Source organism: Bufo gargarizans, chromosome 1 (genome assembly GCF_014858855.1).
Source record: "Bufo gargarizans isolate SCDJY-AF-19 chromosome 1, ASM1485885v1, whole genome shotgun sequence".
Lineage (NCBI taxonomy): Eukaryota > Metazoa > Chordata > Amphibia > Anura > Bufonidae > Bufo > Bufo gargarizans.
In genome coordinates, this window is record NC_058080.1 from 570,501,202 (window position 1) to 570,527,387 (window position 26,186).

General features: G+C 43.0%; 1 protein-coding gene across 26 annotated transcripts in view; it reads left to right on the forward strand.

Annotated features, from left to right (window-relative positions):
* NCOR2 (nuclear receptor corepressor 2) overlaps window positions 1–26,186 on the forward strand; it is a 407,074-nt gene that overhangs the window by 187,595 nt on the left and 193,293 nt on the right. For 17 of the 26 annotated variants that reach the window (XM_044275678.1, XM_044275679.1, XM_044275664.1 and 14 more), the window contains exons 5-9: window positions 2,915–3,094; window positions 11,909–12,022; window positions 21,543–21,656; window positions 21,785–21,837; window positions 21,937–22,003. In XM_044275678.1, the coding sequence (XP_044131613.1) occupies window positions 2,915–3,094; window positions 11,909–12,022; window positions 21,543–21,656; window positions 21,785–21,837; window positions 21,937–22,003 (528 nt within the window). The remainder of the gene's footprint in view (window positions 1–2,914; window positions 3,095–11,908; window positions 12,023–21,542; window positions 21,657–21,784; window positions 21,838–21,936; window positions 22,004–26,186) is intronic. The other 9 variants (XM_044275667.1, XM_044275672.1, XM_044275673.1 and 6 more) reach the window with 1 other exon arrangement.

Here is a 26,186-nt window from a genome sequence, read left to right on the forward strand (position 1 = left end):
GCTTCCCATATACGATCTGATGACAGATCAATACTAAATAAAATGGGCGTGCAGTTGTTAGCAGTAACGTGTAATTCCTGATGTATGCTGAAAGTGCTTGTCCTCCTAGCTGGCAGCTACAGGTTAATAAGGAAAATTAACCCTTTTGTGGCCAGCAGCCTGTCTGCTCTTCGTAGGCTAATCCTTCAGTGACAATGAAGTGGCTTTCTATTCTACTACAGGAAAATTGCTTAGAAGAGGCTTATTTCAGCAGGGTGATTTGGCAATCTAATCTGAACACGTGTTTAAGCTTTCTGTCCTACATATTGTAATGAATCTTCATGTAGCCTGGTAAGACATTTGACTATAATGGCTCTGCTTTTGAGAGCTCATAAGAGGTTAACCACCATCATGTTACTGCTTCCCGTTTTCGGTCTGCTGTGGTGGGGCTTTGGCAGGCGAAAGCTGATGATGTCATGGTCATTCTGATGGACAGTCACACCAGTACCATTGTAACTGCGCAGCTGGTGTGCAGAGACAAATTGTGTGTGTCTGGGGGGGAGGGTTTGCTGGGCACTGCTGGCAGAGTTTGATTGCAAGGGTGTGGGTGGTTGAGTGCTATACGTCAGTCTCCTGCCACTGTGGGTTATGCTGTCTTCAGATGGGGATGCTTGTTTTGGCAAGGAGAAGGATCTTAAAAACTGTACCCCCCCCCTTTTTTTTTCTTCTTTTTTTTTTCCTTGGAAGAGTCTGCCAGCAACAGCACCTATAATAAACTAAATCCCAAGGTCACATATGTATTGCAAAGGAATTTTTGATTTATAAGTTCATTTTTGCAGGTTTTAAATTTTAAAATTTTATTTTTTAAATATGCAGATGACCTGTTCCATGCACCAAGGGCATTGACGCTGCCCTTGGTGGCAGATCCCCTCCCTTGCAGTTTTGATGGACACACAAGCGAGTGCCGTGCGATGAGATGTTGAAGCTCGCACAGTAGAGCCGGGAACTATTCTGCCATGCATGTACCGATGATTGGCCCTGTCCATCAAACTTCAAGAGAGTGTCTGAAAGTTTGAAGGAGAAGATCTTTCTTGCACCAAGGGCAGTGGCTATGCCCTCTAGGCAGGGAACAGATCATTTCCGTATTTAAATAACTCCGTCTGCAAAAAGGAGGAATGGAGTTTTGAAACAGACACTTGAGTTGCTGCTGGCAGACTCCTTTTTAAAATCAAGTTTTATTTCCGATGATGTAAGCCATTGGCTTAGCTATGCAGAACATTTTGCTTGGAACTTTATTTGCACACGATCCAGTACCCCTCCTGCACATTGGTGTATATTGCCAGGTTTTATTTTCTGATCATAGTTTATGGCCTGATTCCAACATTTTCTGTAGTTGTCAGTTGTTGAATTTTGAATAGCATCCAAAAATGAGGAGCAAAACAGCTCTGCTCTTGGCTTCCTATAGATAACCATGTACAACAGGGCAGTCATCTGGTATGCCATTCTTTTCTTATAATAACTTTCAATATTTTGCTGGGTTGTAAATTATAATCTATCAGTTGTTTGCTTTAGGTCCGTAATATCCTCACTCCGCTTAGGGTTAGGGGGAACGTATCAGAAAGCGACCTATTCCTAAATCAGATTTTTATGTCACTATTGCTATAAAAAGAAAAGTAAACGGAGATCTTTCAGCTTATTCCGTGGCCAGTGAGCCTTATAATAGGCTGCAAAGATAAGTGGAGATCACTACTCGGTAGTCATCACGTTATCACAGGCAGGACTACAATTGCCAAAGTCACTGATGGACAGATAGCACATGATCTACCATTCACAATAGATGATGGACATAGCTCACCACCTCCTCCTCCCTGCACAATGACTTTAGCACAGTTCTCAGTATGTGTTTAGAGAACTCTCCAATAGAAATCAGTGTCATGCCTCCAGATTACAGGTTCTTATGGTCCATGTGGCTACTTAGAAGCATACCTCTGAATGCTTGTAGTGACAGCTACAACATGGTAAGCCATGGCATACCTGTCAGTATTTTCCATTTTATTTGTTTTGTATGTAGTATCTAATTCTTACTCAGTTAGATGTTAGCACCACTTGTGTGTAAATTATTCAATTTAACTTTTCATAAAATGTTATATGCTCCTACAGAGTCACTGATCAGAAAGTGATGGAATGTCTTTGCGATTTGTCACACCCTTTAGTTAGGCATTGACTTAGAGGACAATCTGAGAGCACCATGTTATAGAGCAGGTGAAGCTGAGCATATTGCTATAACTATGTGGGAAAAGATTCAGTTTTCCACCTCCTGTGAACAGCTATAGGTACAGGAGGGAGGTATTTGATGGCATTGTGTGTGTAAGAGAGAGCGGTCAGTCACTGATAACACCTCCCTCCTGTACCGATAGCTCTTCACAGAAGATAGAAAAAGCAAAGATTTAGGCTCCATTCAAACGTCTACAATTTCGTTCCGCATTTTGCGGAACGGAATTGCGGACCCATTCATTCCTATGGGGCAGCACGATGTGCTGCCCGGACACGGAATTGCGGACCGGCACTTCAGGGTCCGCAATTCCATTCCCGAAAAAAAAAATAGAACATGTCCTATTCTTGTCCGCAATTGCATACAAGAACAGGCATAGTCTTTTAGTACCGGCAATGTGCAGTCCGCAAAATGCGGAACACACATTGCCGCTTTCCGTGTTTTGCGGACGTGTGAATGGAGCCTTACTGAATCATTTCCCACAAAAATATATATATCAATCTGCTCCTCCTGCTCTTTAACCTGCTGCCTTCAGATTGCACTGCATTTTGTGGTGACAGGTCCTCTTTAAAAGTAAATTTGGCTGGTATTTGTTTTATACTGATGGCTAGGAATTTGCTTAGAAAAAGTTTGATGTTACGTATTACGTTTTACTATTCTCAGGATCGCTACCTAGCTGGAAAACTAGAGCCTGTGTCCCCTTCAAGTCCTCCTCATGCTGATGGAGACCTGGATCTGCTGCCTACAAGACTTTCCAAGGAGGAGCTGATTCAGAACATGGATAGGGTGGACCGTGAGATTACCATGGTAGAACAGCAAATCTCCAAGCTAAAGAAGAAACAGGTTTGTTTACCCTTTATTCACAAGTTTTACCATTCTTTAACCTTTGACTCATTCCAAGAGCCATAACTCCCCCCCCCCCCCCCCCTTCTTCCGTTGGAGATGTATGATGCAGGACAAGTTTTTATTGCCACCATTTTAAGGTCCATTTAATTTATGAAACTTAAGATTTATATAAATTTTTTGGGTGTAGAGGACTGCAATTTCACAACTTTTAGCATTTTTTTTATTTATTTAATGTGCCATGTGATACAACATTTTGATTTGATTTCGATACCATAAAAAAGTATTGCGATACTCTATACCATTCGATACCACACCAAAAAAAAAAAACAAAAGCTGCGTTTATTCTGCATTTTATGGAACAGTTGGTTTTGCGGTTGCACGTTTTTTTTTCTGTTAGTGTTCACCACATAGGAGAGATTTTTTTTTACATTTTAATAGTTCCCACTTTTTTGGGCATGGCGAGATGTAATAGGTTTATTTATTGTTTATATATTTTATATGGGGGCGATTTCAACGTAATATTTTGGTGTGTTTTTGTTTTGTTTTGTTGTTTAAACTTTTTATTTAATAACGATTAGCCCCCTTAGAGGCTACATTTCTTGTCCTATTCACCCTAATAGAGCTTTATTAGGGTGAATAGGACAAGAGTTGTAGCCTCTAAGGGGGCTAATCGTTATTAAATAAAAGGTTTAAACAACAAAACAAAACAAAAAAACACACCAAAATATTACGTTGAAATCGCCCCCATATAAAATATATAAACCATTACATTGTATTGCATTTGGAACACTTCAATTAGGACATACTATGTACTAAGAATGGGGCATCAGTTTCATCAGTTGTGCATCAGTTTCTCTAGTAAGTGATGGTAAATCTGTCAGGTTAGGGGATACCCACCCACTCTTATTGTCACTGAAACGGTCTCTCTGGAAGGCTGTAGCAGTTTTTCAACCCCTGACTATCCCCTGGATTACTGGATTGCAGATAACCCCTGGTTGTCTGCAATCCAGTAACGCAGTGTTTTCCATTACATTGTATTGTGGAAAAGTTGTTTTCTTCTACATCCATTAATTTGGTGCTGGGTGTAAAGACCAACCAAGACCAAAATCTCATTATCTTAGCTCAGTCTTTAAACCAGCAGGGAAAGCAGCATTTTGAGGGTATGTTTACACACAAAATCCGCAGCGGAATCCATTGTGGAAAACAACAATTTTCCTCAGCGAAATCTGCCTTCATAACGCCAATAGCTTTCTATGGACTTCCATGGGAAAAAACACCACTAAATTAATATCCACTTCTGAAGAGGCATGTTATTTCTTAGAAGCGGATTGTTAGTGGATTTTGTATTGAAGGCAAAGGGGAAGTAGAAAAAAAAACTGTAGCGGTTTTAGCAGCGTTTCTACCGCCAAAACAAAGGGCTGGAGAAGAAAAAGGCTTCTAAAACCTTTTTCTGAAAACTCTTTTTTTAGACGCTTGTAAATAATCTTGTAAATCTGCCGCAGATTTTCCTGTGTGAACTTAGCATTACGCTTTGGAGCCTGAAAAAATGAAATGCGAAAAATAATCTGCTATAATTTAAAGGGGTATTCCCATCTCGGACATCGCTAGGATATGTCCCCAATAACTAATTTGTGCGGGTCCCACCTCTGGCATCTGCACTGTGCATGCGTGGCTACTCTCCATTCCCTTCTGTGGGAGTCTTGAAAGTAGCCTCTCAGCTATTTTCAGAAGTGAAATGAAGGGGAAGCGCATCGCACAAGCATGGCCACCGCTTCATTCACTTCTAGGAGTCTGACGGAAATAGCTGATCCGCTCGGCTATTTTCAGTGCTCCCATAGGATTGAATGGAGGGCGGTCGCGCATGCCAGAGGTGGGACCCGCACCTATCAAACACTGGGGGCATATCTTAGTGATATACCCCTTTTATGACAGAACAAGTTAAAAAAAAAAAAAACAACACACGCGGTATTTGAAAAGTTCTACAACTTCTATGTAGGATGCTGCAATATGTCCACTATGAAATTATGTTCAAAGGCAATCCTTTTACGAAGGAATCCTTTAGATGTCCCTTTAGGCATCTAAAATTGCTAGTTTATAGCAACAATAAAAAGGAACACATTTCTGAGAAAATAGATGTCATTTTGCACAAGTTCATTTGCTTGTAGCTTTCTCTGAAAAATAGCTACCCTCAGCATCGTCCAGATTCTAGTGGAACGGGCCAAGATCTGAATCAGATGCCCTTTGTGTAGCTGCCTTTTTAGAAGCCAGCTATGGGTAATACAATCCATTAATTCCCATGAGGCTCTATTTCCAGCTCCGCGACAGTCAGTGCAGAACTAGATTGTATTCCTAATGAAAAATGTTTCCTGGCTGCCCTTTTCCTTTACTGTACAGCATACAGCCTGCAGAGATGTCTTACCGTGTGTGAGAAACTGCTATTTGTGGTTGTACCTTCCCTTCGTTCTTGTGTTTTTAAAGATGCCACAAAAGCTGTGACCTAAATGTCTTAAATCTTTGTTGGAACTGTGACCATGTAAGAGAAGATCAAAAGCTTATTTAACTCTTACAGAGCAATTGTGTGTTCCATTTAGTGACTGATGTGAATTTTCTTATCACCAGTTTCTTAACCTGCTCCTCATTGTTTTCTTATTTGAACTTGGCTGGTAGTGGAGTTTTAGGTTTAAAGAGTAATCCAATCCAGGAGTTCTGTGGTTTGGCTGGGATGCCTGCCAAGCTGTGCAGAGCTGCCCGTCGCCCGCCTTTGCTCCGTCCTGCCTAAATAGTTTGCTTCTGAAACAAACATGGCAGGGCACCTACTCATGCTCAAAGTTGAGACCACAAATACCACATCTAATATTTAGATACATGGGAACATGGCATACACACTTTTGTTGCCAAGCACATCTAGTAATCTTATCAGCCATGTTATCTTTGTGGCATAGAAACATAACGACTGGTCTTACATGGATACCGTGTTTCCCCGAAATTAAGCCCTACCCCGAAAATAAGACCTATCCCTATTTTGCAGGGTTTTGGGAGTAGGGCTTAAATATAAGCCCTACTCCAAAATAAGTCCTAGATACATTTTATATTTATGGAAGTTTGGGTGATTCAGCAGCTCAGGAGTACTCACTAATGGCTCCTGAGCTCCGCTCTCCCAGCTGATTGGAGGCGCGCAGGAGTTACAGCAGCGCAGGCTGCCAGCACTTAGCCTACAGTGAAGCTGGCAGCCGCGCTTCAATCTACTGTATGGGTACTTCGCTGGGCACATTTTAACAATGAGGCAGCACCCTGTCATCTCTTGCGCCGGATCTCCCTAGTTTTTTGTTCAAGAATAAATGTGTCATGATTGTTCATAGAGCCAAAATAAGCCCTACCCCGATAATAAGCCCTAACCCTTTTTTCGGAGAAAAAAATAATATAAGACCCTGTCTTATTTTCGGAGAAACACAGTAAACGTCCCCCTATTGCCCTGATGATTTTGTTAAATATGGTTCTGTTAAAACTCGGGTCATGATTTCCATTTTACAACAAATAATACTGATGTCTAGCTGACCCCACTCACTTTCTGTAAGTCATTGGGGTCAGTCTGGTTCCGTCATGATTTCTGTCAGGAAAGCACTGCATGTTCTTCTATTCTTGATGTAAAATCTGACTCAGCCTAGGTTCATATTCTGGAAAAAAAACCTACATGACAGAATGCTGCTGCATCTAATAGTATTTTGTCCAGAAAAATTCTGGAAATCCGACGGACCCAACTATTGTGAATGGGGTCCATATGGGGCCACTGGTGGATCTGATGGAAATGTAAACACAGGTGTTTTCTGGGGCTCATATATTGATGATGTATAACCAGGATAGGTCATCAGTATCTGATCAGTGGAAGTTTGACTCTAAGAACCCCAGCCGATCAGCTGTTTGAAGAAGCTGCAGTGCTCTGGGACTGAGCTGCAAATAGGCTATGTCATCAATGAAAGTGATGTCACTGGCCTAGGAAGAGGCCAGAACGCCTTTCCTCTTCAAACAGTTAATCGTGGGGGTGCTGGGTGTCACACCCTATCAATCGGTTACTGATAACCTATCCTGAGGACAGGTCATCAATATGAGTCCCGGAAGACTTTTAAAGGGGTTCTCCGGGAATTAAGAAAATGAAAATTACTTTTATTACCAAATCTCTTTCATTAGTTATAATGGCTCGTTTTTTCTAGGGAGCAATCATTAGGGAAAACTAACCTTGCCGATTATGCGTACAGAGCACTATCACAGAACATGCTGCTGTCAGCGCGCCATGTTCTCTCAGCATATGGGAGAAGGAGTCAGTCTCTCTCTCCCCCCCCCCCCCCCCCCCCGTGCCCCACTGCCAATGCGGAGAGACAGGAGGAGGGCCGATGCACTTGCGCCACCAATGAAAGTGAACGTCTAATACAAATATAGGAGGCTGTGCCCAGCTTATGACAGGAAGCTGTTATGAGCGGCAGTTAACCTCTCAGGTGCTGCACCTGAGGGGTTAACTGCTGCCGCTGATCGCAGCTCCCTGTCAGAGGCAGGGTGCCGTCTGTGATTTTGCGCCGACACACCCGCCTCCTGTATTAAACGTTAATTATCATTGGTGACGCAGTGCACCCCCCCCCCCCCACCCAGTATTAAAATCATTGGTGGCGCAGTGGGCCCCCCAGTATTAAAATCATTGGTGGCAGTGGCCACAGGGTCTCCTCCCCTCCTCCTCATTGGTGGTGCAGTGACCGCTTCTTATCTGAGCCCCAGAAGTGTAATCCTGGGGCTCCGATCGGTTACCATCGCAGCCAGGACGCTACTGATGCCCTGGCTGCCATAGTCAGCTCCCTGCTGCTCTGTGCACTATGCACAGAGCAGCAGGGACAGTCTGAAGTCCTATTCACCCTAATAGAGCTCTATTAGGGTGAATAGGACAAGAGATTAAAAGATCCCAGGCTCTAACCCCTAAGGAAAGAAATAGTTATTAAATAAAAAATAAAAAAAGTTTAAAAAACTCACCAAGATATTAAGTATAAATTACCCCCTTTCCTAATTTTACATATAAAATATATATAAACAATAAATAAATAAACATATCCCATATTGCCACGTCCGGAAAGTCCAAACTATTAAAATATATTTAAAAAAAATCTCCTATGTGGTGAACTCCATAAAAGAAAAATGTATTTCTTTTTTTTTTTCAAAAATGAAAATGCACAGAATATCGGTATAACCTATCGGCCTTTAAGTTCACGGGGTATTGTTATTGGCTTTAAAAAAAATCATTATCGGTCGATCCTACTAGTCCACACAAAACCTGTCCTAATTACACAGGAAGACAAGTTAAAGAGCTGCACCATCTTCCTCTTACTTGTCAGGGATTATGATCCTGAATACAGTTTAATATGATCTTCAGATGAATCTTTGTAGGAATGGATTTTTTTATTTTTTTTATTAAGTAACTTTTATTTAGAAAACCACAAAATTATAACAATACATAATTAACCAACGACATCCTCCATTGTGTTTTTTTTTTGTTTGTTTTTTAAATATAATCCCTCCCCAACCCATCCAGACCAACCCCCTACCCTCCTTCCCTCCCTAGCGATGCGCCTTTATAATCAGAATAATAATAATAGTAATAGTACTAATAAAGATGTACAATGGGGGGAGAGGGAGCCAAGAGGAAAACTTCCACTTCCTCAACCCCCATATCCCAGACCATTTTTCCTCAGTATGTCTCTGGTTGAATAAGACCCTCTCATATCTCTTATCCTTATTCACAATGTATAGCCACTCCTTGCAGTTTGGAGTATATTTTGACATCCAGACTTGAGTAATCAAGAGTGTTACTAAGAACATAATTCTAATCAAAAGGATCTTTTTATACTTGTGACAGTTTACCTTGGATAAATCGCCCAATATCCAGCACTCAACTGTAAACGGAAGTACTATCCTCAATTTTTGAGTGTTGAACTTATGAATTATACCCCAATAGGTTTTCAAACCTGGACACAACCAAAACATGTGCAAAAAATCTGTCATTTGCGAATCATACCGTGGACAATTTGCAGACTCTCGTAAACCACATTTATTAAGCCATGTCGGAGTAAATATTAAACTGTACTAATGTATGATTCAAATGATATGATACTAATCTTATCGCCCAGTATATTTATCCAATCCTCTACCCGAGACCATTGGGCAATCAGTTCCCCAAGCCCTTTGGCCTGGAGAAACTACCTCATTAAATAATGCCTTTACTAATAATTTATATAGTTGTGAAATCTTCCAGTTAAAACCTAGGTTCCCTATCAACTCATTCAAAAGTGAAAAATGGTTCATCTCCGACAATGGGGATTTCTTTCATGTTAACCGTTGCTGAACGCCACTGAAAATACCTAAACCAACTTAAATTATTCCAAATTTGTTCTAAAGAAGAAATGGGGGAAGTATCTCTCCATTTCTCACCACCTGTGAAATGTACACAATATTACTTTTTTGCCAAAATGTATCTCCCGCTAATTTTTCAAGACCCTCTAAATAAAAATGATTCCAAAGAGGAGTGCACAAAAGAAAACCCTTGATCCCCAACCATGTTCTAATGGTGGTCCAAGATCTAAAGAATAACTTTCCAGTCCCTTTCTAGTCTTGTTTAACATTAATCACCCAGATTCCAACAAAGTAAATATATTTATCATATGGAGATCATTTCATCAGCATCTTACACAAAGCACTTTTCTTCCATTGAGAGAATAACCATAGCTGTCCAGCTATAAAATAGCCCTTGAAGTAGGGGAGATTGACCCCCTCCCTGCTCCAACGGCTTATAAAAATAGCTCCGCTTTAGCCTGACTCACTTTCTTCCCCAAAGTAATTAATTACCATCACCATCTTAACCAAAGATATTCTATCAGCTCTAGATAAGGGTAAGCGTAACCATATCGTAATTTTTTATCTTAATTCAAATGCTTATCAGCGGAGTCAGGTTAAGATAAATGGTCATCAATCCTGGGAGATATCATTATGCCCAGAGTCAACAATCTTTAAAGGGGTTGTCCGGGTTCAGAGCTGAACCCGGACATACCTCCATTTTTACCCCGGCAGCCTCCCTGACATTGAGCATTGGAGCAGTTCATGCTCTGATGCTCTCCTTTGCCCTGCGCTAAATCGCGCAGGGCAAAGGCATCTTTTGGAGATCCGGTGACGTACCGGGTTTCCATGGAGCTGCCAGGAACCCAGTTGACGTCACCGGCACTGATGGGCGGGCTTTAACGCTGCCCTAGCCAGTAAAACTCCGAACACACAGAAGTTTCCGCCCGGCCGTGTGTTATTGAGAACAAAAGAGCCCTTGCCCTGCATGATTTAGCGCAGGGCAAGGCAGCGCATCGGACCATGAGATGCTCCGATGCTAGCTTCAGGGGGGCTGCCTGGGTGAAAATAAGGGTATGTCCGGGTTCATCTCTGAACCCGGACAACCCCTTTAACATCCCCAAAATCCCTTGGCTAACATATTCAAATCTATCTAATAAGAGAAGAGTAGTTTTTGACCAATTAATATCTAGTCCAGAGACTTCCCCAAAGGAGTTAACTTTACGAATAATTCTTGGGAGAGTTATATTGGTGTGGTTTATAAAAAAATAACACATCATCTGCATACAAAGAGATCCGATCCTCTAAACCCAATACTCCAAACCCCTCATTCGTTTTATCTTGCTTAACCATAAGAGCCAGGTGTTCCATATTGATGTCGAACAATAATGGAGAAAGCGGACAACCTTGCCGAGTACCTCTGGTCAAAATAAAGCTGGAAGTCAAACTACCGTTGAGATTAAGTCTTGCAGTAGGGGAGTTGTACAAAAGCCTAACCATACTTAGGAATTTCATAAATCCCATCCATTTCACCACCTTCCAAAGGAAACCCCACTTTACCCTGTCAAATGCCTTAAAAGGCAAAAAGGCATCTAATGACAGGATGGAGCGGGAGTCCACCCCCCCCCCGGAAATCTGTAGACTTGAAAACAGTCGATGGGTTAAGGTGTGTACTCTTATTAGGGATAAACCTGTTCTGATCTGGGAGTATGATCGCAGAAATAACCCTCGAGAGTCTTGTGGCCAGCATCCTTGATAAAAGCTTAACATCTGTGTTAAGACGCGATATCAGTCTATATGATCCCATATCGAAGGGGTGGGGTCCTTTCCTTTTTTGGGAATATAATTACCGCTTCTGCCATTGACTCAGATAGGGTACCATCCTCCAAGGACTCAACCATTACCCTCAAAAGGCATGGAATGGAGTTTATTAGGCGACATGAAGTACAGAGAGGATAGTGGGGTGTAGATAATGAGCAGCAGCTCTTGTATGCAGTCGCCATTACCACAACCCCACATTACCATAGTCTGTCCTGTCCGTCCTCTCTGTACTTCATGTCTCCTAATGAACTCCGTTCCTACAGAGATTCAGCTGAAGATCTTAGCATCTATATTCAGGATCATAATCCCTGACCAGTAGAGCAGAGAGGAGGATGAGGGAGCTCTTCACCTCAGTGTTGTAAAGTAACTTGTCCTGCTGTGTGATTATTTCAGGTTTTGTGTGAACTAATAGGACGGCGGCCATTTTATTTCTCCTAATGATTGCTCCCTAGAAAAAATAAACCATTATAGCTAATGAAATGTATTTGGGAAAATCTTTATACTAAAGTAATATTTAAGTATTTTAATTTTCTTAATTCCCAGAGAACCTCTTTAAGTTTATGCATCCTATTCCTTTTTCCTCAAGATGTTACTGACATTGTACAACTTCTTAAATTTCCTCAGCAACAGTTAGAAGAAGAAGCAGCTAAACCATTAGAACCTGAGAAACCCCTCTCACCTCCACCAACTGAATCCAAGCACCGTAGCCTTGTCCAAATTATATATGATGAGAACAGGGTGAGTATCAATAACTTTGTGTATAGTGCTTCTCTGTGTCATTAACCAGAATTGCATCTTATAATGACTTAGATGTGGGAACACACAATAACATATGTAAAACTAAAGGATATAGGGGACAATTTATCAAACTGGTGTAACGTAGAAATGGCTTAGTTGCCCATAGCAGTCACACTCCAACTTTCATTTTCCAAAGGAACTGTCCAAAATGAAAGGCGGAATCTAATTAGTTGCTATGGGTAACTAAGCCAGTTGTAACTAAGCCAGTTCTACTTTACACCAGTTTGATAAATCTCCCCCATAGTAGCTAGTGTTAATGAAAAATTCCTTCTTCAGACATTTCTTCTTATCTGCAGGCATCTACAGTCAGGTCCATAAATATTGGGACATCGTCACAATTCTAACATTTTTGGCTCTCTACACCACCACAATGGATTTGAAATGAAACAAACAAGATGTGCTTTACCTGCAGACTGTCAGCTTTAATTTGAGGGTATTTACATCCAAATCAGGTGAACGGTGTAGGAATTACAACAGTTTGCATATGTGCCTCCCACTTGTTAAGGGACCAAAAGTAATGGGACAGAAGAATAATCATAAATCAAACTTTCACTTTTTAATACTTGGTTGCAAATACTTTGCAGTCAATTACAGCCTGAAGTCTGGAACGCATAGACATCACCAGATGCTGGGTTTCATCCCTGGTGGTGCTCTGCCACGCCTTTACTGCAACTGTCTTCAGTTCCTGCTTGTTTTGGGGCATTTTCCCTTCAGTTTTGTCTTCAGCAAGTGAAATGCATGCTCAATCGGATTCTGGTCAGGTGATTGACTTGGCCATTGCATAACATTCCACTTCTTTCCCTTAAAAAACACTCTTTGGTTGCTTTTGCAGTATGCTTTGGGTCATTGTCCATCTGCACTGTGAAGCACCGTCCAATGAGTTCTGAAGCATTTGGCTGAATATGAGCAGATAATATTGCCCGAAACACTTCAGAAATCATCCTGCTACTTTTGTCAGCAGTCACATCATCAATAAATACAAGAGAACCAGTTCCATTGGCAGCCATACATGCCCACGCCATGACACTACCACCACCATGCTTCACTGATGAGGTGGTATGCTTAGGATCATGAGAAGTTCATTTCCTTCTCCATGCTCTTCTCTTCCCATAACTCTGGTACAAGTTGATCTTGCTCTCATCTGTCCTTAGGATGTTGTTCCAGAACTGTGAAGGCTTTTTTAGATTTCGTTTGGCAAACTCTAATCTGGCCTTCCTGTTTTTGAGGCTAACCAATGGTTTACATCTTGTGGTGAACCCTCTGTATTCACTCTGGTGAAGTCTTCTCTTGATTGTTGACTTTGACACACATACACCTACCTCCTGGAGAGTGTTCTTGATCTGGCCAACTGTTGTGAAGGGTGTTTTCTTCACCAGGGAAATAATTCTTTGGTCATCCACCAGAGTTGTTTTCCGTGGTCTTCCGGGTCTTTTGGTGTTGCTGAGCTCTCTGATGGCTAGCTTCACTGATGGTGACAGCTCTTTGGATCTGATCTTGAGAGTTGACAGCAACAGATTCCAAATGCAAATAGCACACTTGAAATGAACTCTGGACCTTTTATCTGCTCATTGTAATTGGGATAATAACACACACCTCCTGGCCATGGAACAGCTGAGACGCCAATTGTCCCTTTACTTTTGTCCCCTTAACAAGTGGGAGGCACAGGTGCAAACTGTTGTAATTCCTACACTGTTCACCTGATTTGGATGTAAATACCCTCAAATTGAAGCTGACAGTCTGCAGTTAAAGCACATCTTGTTAGTTTCATTTCAAATCCATTGTGGTGGTGTATAGAGCCAAAAAGCTTACAATTGTGTCGATGTCCCAATATTTATGGACCTGACTGTATTTACTTGGGAGTCTACACAAATGTCATAAGAGTATCCATTTTTAGAGACATTAGCATCAAGCTATCCCCAGTGGGGCTCGCAATCTAATGTCCCTATCAGTATGTCTTTGGAGTGTGGAAGGAAACCGGAGTACCTGGAGGAAACCCATGCAGACACGGGGAGAACATAGAAACTCCATGCAGCTGGTGACCTTGGTTAGATTCGAACCTAGGACCCCAGAGCTGCAAGGCACCAGTGCTATCCACTGAGCTGCCTGTTAATTAACTACCTGTAATTATCTATACTCATTTATGTAGGAGAATGTCTTTGCCCCAGTTCCTTCATACAGTTTGGTCCCCTACAAAATCTCTGACTTGATCAGTGTTTTGGGAGAGTCCTTTTTGCATTGCCTGTAATTTTTAATACCATCTTTTTCATGGCCAGCATTTATTTTAGAGGAAAGTATGTGCCCCCTGTGATATCAAACATTGTTCATGAGTTTTTTGAAGCAGCAAAAATCAGCAATGGAAGTCAATAGAAGAAAAATGCAAGATAATGAGGAAAAAACACCAGACTGAATGTATGCTAGGGTTTGAAAGACTACCATTGCCCCTAAAACTGCACCTCAATGGTGAAAAAAATATCCCTTCCAAAACACATTTGTCCTGTTCACATTTTCCATAGTCTTCCATCTAACAGCTGGAGCTAGTTATTTTTCCCCCCAAAAAGTAGCAGAAAAAAAGCCTCAAGAACCTCAAAACACCACAATTCCCCCCATAAACTGTTTGACATAAGCCTAAGGGGATAAGTGTGTGATCTTGTCAAGCCCTGCTCCCTGTTTGAATAGAGCAGCAGACACACCTGCGTATCATCCTCTCAATTAAACTGTATGGGACTGCAAGAGATAGCGGAGTATAAAAGCTCAACTTTTTCTGGCAGCCCTATAGAGCTGAATGGAGTTCTACTCCATTCAAACTAGGGAGTACAGGCCCCTGTTTATGTTATCAGCAGTGGCCCCAGCGGTCAGACCCCTGCCAACAAGACACATCTATGCTGTGGACAGGGTATACGTTACTGTAATGGGACAGCCCCTTTAATATTTCAAAAGCATTGGTTGAATGGAACTTATAAACATGATGATTAAGGCCTCATGTGCACAACCGTTTTTCAGGTCCGCATCTGAGCCTCAGTTTTTGCGGCTCGTGTGCGGACCCATTCACTTCAATGGGGCCGCAAAAAAAATATGGCATGTCCTAGTCTTGTCCGTTTTGTGGACAAGAATAGGCATGTCTACAATGGGCCGCCCGTTTCGTTCCGCAAATTGCGGAAGGCACACGGGCGGCTTCCGTTTTTTTGTGAATCCGCGGTTTGAGGATTGCAAAAAACAGCACGGTCGTGTGCATGTAGCTTAAGGGCTCTTTCACACTTGTGTTGTCCGGATCCGGCGTGTACTCCACTTGCCGGAATTACACGCCGGATCCGGAAAAACGCAAGTGTACTGAAAGCATTTGAAGACGGATCCGTCTTCAAAATGCTTTCAGTGTTACTATGGCACCCAGGACGCTATCAAAGTCCTGGTTGCCATAGTAGGAGCGGGGAGCCGTATACTTACAGTCCGCGCGGCTCCCGGGGCGCTCCAGAATGACGTCAGAGCGCCCCATGCGCATGGATGACGTGCCATGTGATCACGTCATCCATGCGCCTGGGGCGCCCTGACGTCACTCTGGAGCGCCCCGGGAGCCGCACGGACGGTAAGTATGCTGCTCCCCCGCTCCCCGCTACACTTTACCATGGCTGCCGGGACTTTAGCGTCCCGGCAGCCATGGTAACCACTCTAAAAAAGCTAAACGTCGGATTCGGCAATGCGCCGAAACGACGTTTAGCTTAAGGCCGGATCCGGATCAATGCCTTTCAATGGGCATTCATTCCGGATCCGGCCTTGCGGCAAGTCTTCTGTTTTTTTGGCCGGAGCAAAAAGCGCAGCATGCTGCGCTATTTTCTCCGGCCAAAAAACGTTCCGTTCCGGAACTGAAGACATCCTGATGCATCCTGAACGGATTTCACTCCATTCAGAATGCATTAGGATAATCCTGATCAGGATTCTTCCGGCATAGAGCCCCGACGACGGAACTCTATGCCGGAAGACCATAACACAGGTGTGAAAGAGCCCTAAGGCTGAGTTCACACCTCAGTTATTTGATCAGTTATATCCACCAGTTATTGTGAGCCAAAACCAGTAGTGAGGCCTACGCTGTTTTTTTTTTTTACCCACAACTGGTTTTAGCTCACAATAACTGATGGAAATCACTGATCATATAACTGAAGTGTGAACCTAACTTGATTAAAGAACATAAAACTGACCCGATCAGGAGTTTTTTCTTCTGTTATCATGAGACTAATGATTAGATTGAATAGTCATAAGCTGGCCATTCATTTTACATAATGATGGGCTGTATTGCGGCCAATCAGTCATCCATCGTATGAACAATCCCACCAACGAAACTGCCCGAACAGGGAGTCAGTTTTTAATAAAAACAGACTCCCTGGTGCTTGAGCACAATGGCAGGTGATCAGCTGAATTCAGCGAATTATGCCATCAACATGCAGTTTCAGCCGAAGATTTCCAGCACAGCGGATTACATTTTCAGCAGACAGTCGGCCAGAGTGCCTGAAATCTGCCATTCTGGCCAACTTTAATCTTATGTGTATGCTCACCTTAACAGTTCTGCATATCCCGCACCCCCAATGGTGGGTTTAAAATTTTACTTTATATGTTTTATATAACTTTAAAGGATTCACATTTAAATCAGTGGTCACAGTGGACAGCACTACGCCTTTGAATTAGTACTTTCTGAAATTACCTTTAATGGGGCTGTGCACCTTTTGGGATGGAGAGGGTTGGCATGCCACTCCTCTTGAGTATGCTTTCCTGCTTCCTGCACGGACTCCTCGCGCCTTCTCTCTCTGGCCTTGGCTGCTTTGCTGCACTTCCAGGATGTAACCTTCTGTTTTGAAGTGGCTGTAGCCAATCGCTGGCTGCAGTGGTGACCTCCGTCACGTGACCATTTTACCGGACGCAAGGGGAGCAGGGTCACGGCTGCAGCCATGTCAAAATGGAAGTTTACTTCCCGGGATCGCAGTGGAGCAGCCGAAGATGGGGAGAGGGGAGGATAGCCAGCATCGGGAAGCACGTAAGTATGCTTCCCTTCACAGGTCTGCCAAAGCGGTGGGGTTTGCTAAAACCACCCCCCAAAGGCGCACAGCCCTTTTTAGCTATAAGATAATGGCCATTACAGGGTTAAATCTGATACTGTATTGTAAGAACTGCATAGGGAACAGATGTCTTACTACTTAGAATTATGCAAACTTGCAAATTAGGATGCAAAGTCTAGTTGTAAATATGTTGAAGATTCATTGTACATGTAATGATTTAAGAGTCTCTTCAAAAGACAGTTATTTAGTTCCTAGAGTTTATTTTAATGAGAAATTCATTGGACTGATGATCACGCATGAGGAACTGCCAGCGCGTGGGTCTTCTGTTGAGTGTCTCCTGCTGGGATAGGGAAAGAGGGTCTCAGCGTCTGCTACACGCAAAGCTGCAGGATCTTATTGCACGATGCCGTCTTTTATTGTGCTCAAAGGGTCATTTCAGGACGCTGCTTTGTATCTGCAGCATCTGACTCATTGGCTTCTTAAATTTCAGCTATTGTGTGGCTGATGGGGAAATACAATTCGGAAAGTTGCTACTTCTGCATTAAGGGTATAGATCACATCATATTTTTCTCCACATTTTTATTCATTTGGCGACCCCACAAGTAAATCACTACTTAGTCACTGGTTTGGATGGAATCAAATCAGTGGTACCAGCTAGCAATGTGTAAGGCTAAGAGATTCTGGTGAACAGTTCCTACTGGCCAGAGGCGGGTTGGGAACCTAAAGTGGCCCTGTAAAAAAAAAAAAAAAAGTGGCCCCATCTTGTAGGCAGAATTGGCAGAAGGTGGGGCCAGCCATATCATAGTGCAGCACAAAATACTGCTGCCCTAGAGCATTCTACTCTGACGGCAATACAGTTGAATCCAGGAGGATTCTTGCTTCTGCCATCCGGGTGCATAAGTACTATATGATCCTGCATTTATTAATGCTGAGAGCATCGGATCATTACGGACACGATCGTCGGGTGTAAGGAGGGCTCAGGCAGTCCACTGGGCATCAGCCCATCTTGAAATTTCCCTGTAGGGTCTATGGCCAGTCCGGCCTTGCTACTGGCTCTAGTACAGTTCTTCTGGGTTTTTAGATGACCACTCTCCTCACACATATGCGCGCACAACTACCAAGCCTGGTAGGATGTAGGTATGGTTGTATCTCCATAACACCACTGTACATAAACGAAACCCGAATGGGACATATCACTAAAATCTTCAGTTGGAAGAAGTTTTAGGCAGCTCACGGGGCCAATGAAAACTATTATGGTTGCTTGGGCTAACAATTTTATATTGTCAGCCCGTGGATTAGCAAAATTCCCCAGAGCTGTCCAGTCTAAGTCCCTGCATGTGTCCCCGCCAGTTCATTCACTGCATTTGTTTCTTTAAGCCAATATACAGCAGCTAGAAACACATTTGAAAACGCACCCTTGTGCGACATTTAGACATAGCTGATTTGTAATGTAGCAAGTCTGCAGTGTCTCATCCACGACATGTAGGGCTTGTTGCAGATTTGAAAGTCGGTTGCAAAAACACGCATGCATTTTTTTTCTGCTGCGTGTGAAGTGGTTTGTAAACCCCATTCACATGGTTGTGCTGCACTTTGTTGCCGTTTTTTGTGGTGTGCTTTGCCACTGTAAGGCTATTTTAATACTCGCATTTTGGACGGATCCGTCATGGTTCTGCAAAAACAGATCCATTACAATAATAGAACCGCATGCATCAGTCATGAATGGATCAGGTTGTATTATCTGTAATATAGCCAAGACGGATCCGTCATGAACTCCATTGAAAGTCAATGGAGGATGGATCTGTTTTCTATTGTCATAGAAAATAGATCTGTCCTGGCACACAGTCAATGGGGATGGATCCGTTTGGCCCAGTTTCGTCAAGCGGACAGCAAAACGCTGCATGCAGTGTTTTGGTGTCCGTCTCCAGAGCAGAATGGAGACTGAACGGAGGCAAACTGATGCATTCTGAGCGGATCCTTCTCCATTCAGAATGCATTAGGGCAAAACTGATCCGTTTTGGACCGCTTGTGAGAGCCCTGAACCGATCTCAGAAACGGAAAGCTCAAACGCCAGTGTGAAAGTAGCCTAAGATGTGTGATGGCGATGTGTAAGGCGATTTTGCAGAACCCTGCTACCTACTGTAGAGATGAGATAAGCACATGCTGTTCTTCCTTATGTTCTTCGAAAATTGTCTGCTGTAAATCAAAACCTTGTTGGTAAAGCCGTTACTTTCTCCAGCGTTTCCTTCTTCCGTTCACTTTTCTTTGCAGGTTTTTATTTATTTTTTTGCTGTGGGTAATAAAAGCTGCAGTAACTGTCTTCTCGGCTCGGACACGGCTATTATAATCCACCTTCCTTGCTGTTATTTTATGAGCATCCTCCTGGATTAGACACAAGGACTTCCTCCTCAATGTTTGTCTTGTAGTCTGACCTTCTCCATGGGGCCTTGAAAGATGACCTTTAAATGTAGCTATATCCGGCAGAATGTCATACTTTTCAAGGGTTGTTATATCGCATTTACTTGGGCCTGGAGTTACAGGAAAGTGTTAAGAGCACCTTGGGATTTCTTTGTGTGCCGTCTCTTGCTGAGATCTTGCATCTGCATGTTTTTATTAATCTTTAGACTAATAACTGGTATCCTGCAGGGCCCACTGTGAAGAATATTTGCAGAGCAATAGAGAGTGCATTGAATCGTGGGACACAGCCAGGGCATTAGCTCTATTTGCCAATACCATAGCCAAGGTTATGTCCGCCAGTGGAGTTGCTCACTGAAGTAATGGACCATCTGTAGTCATGAAGGCCTGCAATAAACTGCTTTTAACCATTTCAAGACCAAGCCATTTTTGACCTTCGTGACTACGTCTAATTTAGCAAATCTGATATGTGCCACTTTATGTGCCATTAACTTTGGAATGCTTTTATCCAAACTATTCTGAGATTTTTTTTTTTCTCGTGACACATTGTACTTCATGTCATAAATTTATGAAAAAATCCCAAATTTACCAAAAATATAGAAAAACTTGCAATTTTCAAAATTTAAATTTCTCTTCTTCTAAAACAGAAAGTGATACCTCATAAAATATTTATTGCTTAACATTCCCCATATGTCTACTTTATGTTGGCATCATTTTGTAAATGTCAGTTAAATTTTTTAGGACGTTTTATAAAACCCACTTTTTAAGGACCATTTTAGGTCTGAAGTCACATTGTGGGGCTTACATAGTGGAACCCCCCTCACTAAATTACCCCATTGCAGAAACTACATCCCTCAAGTTACTCAAAACCGATTTAACAAACTTTGTTAACCCTTTAGGTGTTCCACAAGAATTAAAGGAAAATGGAAATCAAATTTCCAAATATTACTTTTTGGGCAGATTTTTCCATTTTAGTCAATTTTTTTTCTTTAACACATCGAGGGTTAGGAGCCAAGCAAAACTCAATATTGATTACCCTGATTCTGCTGTTTACATGGTTGTAAACTGATATAAGGGCACACAGCAGGGCGCAGAAGAAAAAGAACGCCATATGGTTTATGTAAGGCAGATTTAGCTGGACTGGTTTTTAGATGCCATGTCCCATTTGAAGCCCCCCTAATGTACCCTTACAGTAGAAACTCCCAAAAAGTGACCCCATTTTGGAAACTAGGTGATAAGGTGCCAGTTTTATTCGTACTATTTTGGGGTACATATGATTTTTAATTGTTCTATATTGCATTTTCTCTGAGGCAGGGTAACCAAAAAATGGCTGTTTTGGCATAACTTTCAATGTATTTACCGACATATCTGATTTGTTCCTTTTTTATTTCACACAACCCCATCCTAACAGAACGGATGCATCCTGATGTGCAAAATCAAAATCGATCCGTTTTGGTTTTTAGATCCTCTGCCGGATCTCAATATCAAAATCAACAAAGCAAGTGTGAAACAGGCCTTATTTTAGTAGATGGTGCCACTTATTTCCTTTGGAAACAAAGGGTCAGAGAAACTGCAGACCCGTGGGATTCTGGTTTCTGGTTTTGGTTAACTGTCTGCCATAGATAATAAATTGTCAAAGCCTAAATTATTGTTCTCTCTGAGATCAGGCTCCTTTAATGAAGTTTAATGTTAGTTTTTTTGTAGTTTTCAGAAAAACCACTAGGTGGCATCCTTACACTGCATTAAAAAAAAATCTATGAGCCTGTGTTTGTATATTGATTAGCCTGAGTGAAGAATAGAAATGATCTGTGTTTAGAGAACTTCAGATAGTTTTATTATACAGATGTGTACATTGCAGGTTAGCATATGTCACTATAGAGGCCTGCATCACCCATTGACCCCATTATTATAGTTAGAATGTGTGATAGGATATTTAGCTTATATAGTATCCATGAATATCAGAACACACTATGATAAATATGAATAATCTAATATTTGTATTGCAGAAAAAGGCAGAGGCAGCTCATCGGATTCTGGAGGGGCTGGGACCTCATGTGGAACTGGTACGTCACATTCATGATACATCAGGACTAAAATGTTTCACGTGTCACTTATCACAGGTGGGCAGCATCCCTGGCATCTGTCTGTGTTTTAATGGGGATTCAGAACTGTGTTTTCTAGTCTCCATGATAAATGAAGGTTATGGTAGTTTGTGTAGTTAGTAATTGTATACTGATTTTCATTGCAGCCACTGTACAATCAGCCATCAGACACCAAGCAATACCATGAAAATATTAAAATGTAAGTGCATCATGCAGTCAATATTTCCAGTTGTATTTTTAACTTTAAAAGGCGCTTGGAAAATAAATGCTGTCATATTTTCCACTTTTCCTGCTTTAGAAACCAGACTATGCGTAAGAAGCTCATTCTGTATTTTAAAAGGAGGAATCACGCCCGCAAGCAGTGGGTAAGCACTGAAAAAAAAAATGTACATTTGCCAAACCATAGAACTTATTAGTTGTTGATATTTGAATTATCCAAGTTGCCCCGATCTAAAGGTACAATCTCAGTTTTCATCACCTACACTACTTGGTTACTCCATGTGGAACGGCGTTTCCTTTGTTGACCCGTGATCAGTGCTGTGTGTGAAGGCGACTGGGTTAACAGCTTATTTCGGTAGCTTAGCCAACACCCTTCTGCCGTGCCAACACAGGGAAAAGTTGCCCTGTATCAGGCACAGAAGTGGAGCACATGTTTATATGGGGGCGACTTGGACAATTACAATATATTGGTTCTAAATCTTGCTATTTTAGCACATTTAAAGGGGTTGTGTAAAGTTTATAAGTTGCCCCTATAGACAGGATAGGGTATAACTAGCTGATTGCTGGGGGAACGACTGCTGAAACCTCCACTGATCCCGAGCAAGGGGGGGGGGGGGTCCTGTTCCTCTGTTCTGATGGAGCGGCCGGTCGTGCATGCTCCTTGCTACTGCTCCATTCATTCTGTATGCAAGCATCAGGTAACGTTCCATAGAGGATAGCTAAACCTAGCACAAGCCCTTTAAGGGCATTTTAAAACTGGACAACTCCCTTAAATTTGAAGAACTCTGGTCAAAATATACAAAGCAGCACCTTCTGTGATGTTCCAGTCAAGCTCCATATTCGAGCATATGTTTTTCTTGCTGGCTGTGCAAATACATGGCTGACCATGGAAGGGTCCGTCATGGTTGGAACAGCTTTTACATTCTGGCTCGAGAAGGACCCCTAGTGAATTGATCGACTCAGTTATATCTAGAAGTGAGGAGACAACTCCTTTAAGTGTGTTAGAGGTGAAATAAGAGATTTATTATAATTACTAAGCAATTAAGGCGCTGCTACTCTAGTTCCAATGTCGCTTGTTGACGCATTTTCATTATTGTCGGCTGTTTTAATTATAGAGTACCCATGCCAAAAGCAGAGCTGTCATTGAGGGTTGAACTATACAATTATGTATTCAGCGTTATGACAGAATATAAAACTGATGACATGTCATGTGCCTTTATTGTAGGCGCATTGCTATGTATCACTCCTGTAACAAATATTGTATATCACAGACTTCTTCTGGTATGTGTAGGAAGGAGCAAGGGTCCGCCGTTGACGGAAGGTATGTGTCACCGAGGTTCCTGGCCTCGGTGAAGTAAGAGCCAGTATTTTCAAGTGTCAGCGGCAGCTAGTGCTGGTTGACAGGTTGCTATTTTAGTATGGCTGTAAGCTGATCCAGCCCGTCTTACTGGGAGTAGCAAAAGTGCTGGGTGGGTGGCTGCTCCCCACGCTCCAGACCGGGTCTTTACTGGCCTATATTAAACCCAGCCAGCAGTCTCAGCTGTGGGTGGATTACTCCTCTCTGACAGTGGAGCGCTGTCAGTCCCTGTGTGTTTGGGGATCTGAAAACTTGTGCCATGCAAAAGGGCTGGGAGTCGCATGCTGAGAAACAGGCCCATAAAGCCTGCTGTGGACCACAGGTGGAGAAACTGCAAACCAGGTGAAGGTTTTTGTTCTGTCGACTTTTCATGGTGTGAACAAACGCCTAGACTGCAAAATGTCACTTTTTGTTTTTCCTTATGTGTGAATAAAACACTGAACTGTTTAAGTTAAAGACTTTGTGGTTGCCTCTATACTGCGTCCGCTAGCCTGTTTACTAGAGCAAATCCCCACAATTGGTGGAGGATGCGGGCAAATGCAGTGAGGCAGGACTGAAGCCCGAAAAGTTTGTTTTTACCGGGCACGATTGTATGTCCTATATTAAGAAGACAAGGTTATGACCCATGTCCTCTGACAAAATGGAGGCGGTCGTGAAAGCCCTTGTAGAGGCTGACTTGCAGCAGTGGCAGGCTAACGAGCAGCAGCAGGAAACTAACCAGCTGCTATTACAACATGTGATGGCGTTACAAGTGGTAGGAGCGTCCCAGAACGTCCACGATGCCCGGAAAGTTGTCCATGAGCAATCCCTAAAATGACCCCCACAGATGACATTGAGACCTATCTGGTGGTGTTTGAAAAGATGGCCGTGAGGGAGAGGTTACCCTGAGACCAGTGGGCTGAGGTCATCGCTCCGTTCCTAGCATCTGGACCCCAGCAAGTGTTTTTCGATCTACCCGATGATGAAGCGGCCGACTACCCGACCGTTGAAGGTGAGGTCCTGGCAAGACTGGGGGTGAATGTATTGGGCCAGGCCCAGCGGGTGCGTCAGTGAGAATTTAACCCGGCTGAACCAGCCAAACCACAATATTATGACCTGCTACACCGGTTGCAAAAATGGCTGCAACATGACTTATTGACTACCACTGCTATTCTGGACAGTCTGTTGGCAGATGTGTTCTGGAGGGCTTTGCTGTACCCTCTCCAGCACTGGATCGGCCAGGTGTCTCCTGGTAAGGCCTTTGAGATGGTCGACCTGGTGGAGCGCTAAGAGGCCACCAGAAAACTACAGGGGGGTTCTTTTGGGAGGTGTCCCGTCAAACCCCAGAAATCTCCAACCCAGACGCAGCGGCTGTGCCAGCAAAACCCGCCCGGGACGTACCCCCCTGCAGACCCAGCTCGGATAGTCTGACTGTCCCCATTGGGGTGAACCCATGGATACCAACTATGGCTACTGCCACTCATTGTATGCCAGGAAGCTTTGTGCCACAGTTACCTCCGACACTATAGACCAGGCATGCTCAACCTGCGGCCCTCCAGCTGTTGTAAAACTACAACTCCCAGCATGTCCGAACAGCCTACAGCAGGCTATTGTGGGAGTTGTAGTTTTACAACAGCTGGAGGGCCGCAGGTTGAGCATGCCTGCTATAGACAATAGCCACCTGTGGCAGGTGGAAGTGGGGGGACACTCTGGTGGTGGCACTGCTGGATTCAGGGAGCCTGGTGTCCCTGGTAAGAGCTGCCCTGGTGCGGCCCACCGAGTATATTGGCCGAAAAGTCGGCGTTGTGTGCATTCATAAAAGAAAAGGCCAAGTGATAAAAGAAACAAGCTGTACCCTTCCTCCCACACCTCTCTCTCCTCAGTTAAGTCCGTGGAAAAGGTGACCTTTAGCAATCCTAATAAGTGATTTCCATGGTGTTAAAAAAAAAAAAACATTTTGTCAAGGTCTCCTGCAATGTAACGTTTAGCTGTTCCATGCAAAAGAGGTATAATTTCGACCTTTGAGAAAACAAGAGTTTGGGCGAATCTGGTATCTGCCTAATCTATCATTATCCGCAGCCGAAAGTATGTGCTACTGATCTATTAGTGCAGTGCACCGATGGTTAAATGAAAAAGCTTATTATTATCAGCTTGAGGTGCCGGCTGTGCAGAGCTTTGGTGCCAGAGGACAGCTTAATGTTTCAAAGCACAAGAGACCAGACGCTGATCCAGCAAAATACAAGGTAAAATTAATTAAAAGTGTAACTCTCCTTTCTGACTGATCACCGTGGCCTACTGAGAACATAAAGGCTTTTAATCTGGAGAGACATGTCATTTCTCTGTAGAACAAAAGAAGCCTGTGTCAGTACCTTGAGGGGAGTTTATTTTTATACCCTAAGGCTGTGATGCCTAACCACTCCAGCTGTGGTAAAACTACAACTCCCAAGATGCACACTTGCTTGGCTGTTCTCAGAACTCCACAGAAATGAAAGGAGCATGCTGGGAGTCGTAGTGTCACCACAGCTAGAGTGCCGGAGGTTAGCCATCATCGCCATAAGGGCACTCCTGGTTTTGGCTTCCAAAACTGCATGCCAAAACCTGACAGTGTGGTCGTGGGCTAAAGCAGGTCTAGTGTTTGGGTAAGGCCATGCATTGCAGTTATTGGAAACATGGCCACAATGCAACAAAAAAACATGCGTCTCTGCAAACATTAAAATTGACATTTGCTTGTTTATGCTTAATAGTCGTACACTTTTGAAGGTCTTCCCCCAAAGCCATTAGCCATAAACAAGTCATTGTCCGTCAGTATTAAATGAGCAATAGAAATGAGCTGCAGCCTGCTCGGCCAACCTGCGGATGTGTCTCCAATGCCTAGCAGCCACCATGTTTGTCTTATATATAGCGCCTATAAAATTTAGTTTAGCAACGGTTACAGCAGGTGCTAATGACTCTCTATCATCGACATACAGCAAGTGTGCAGGGGAGTTTCAGCC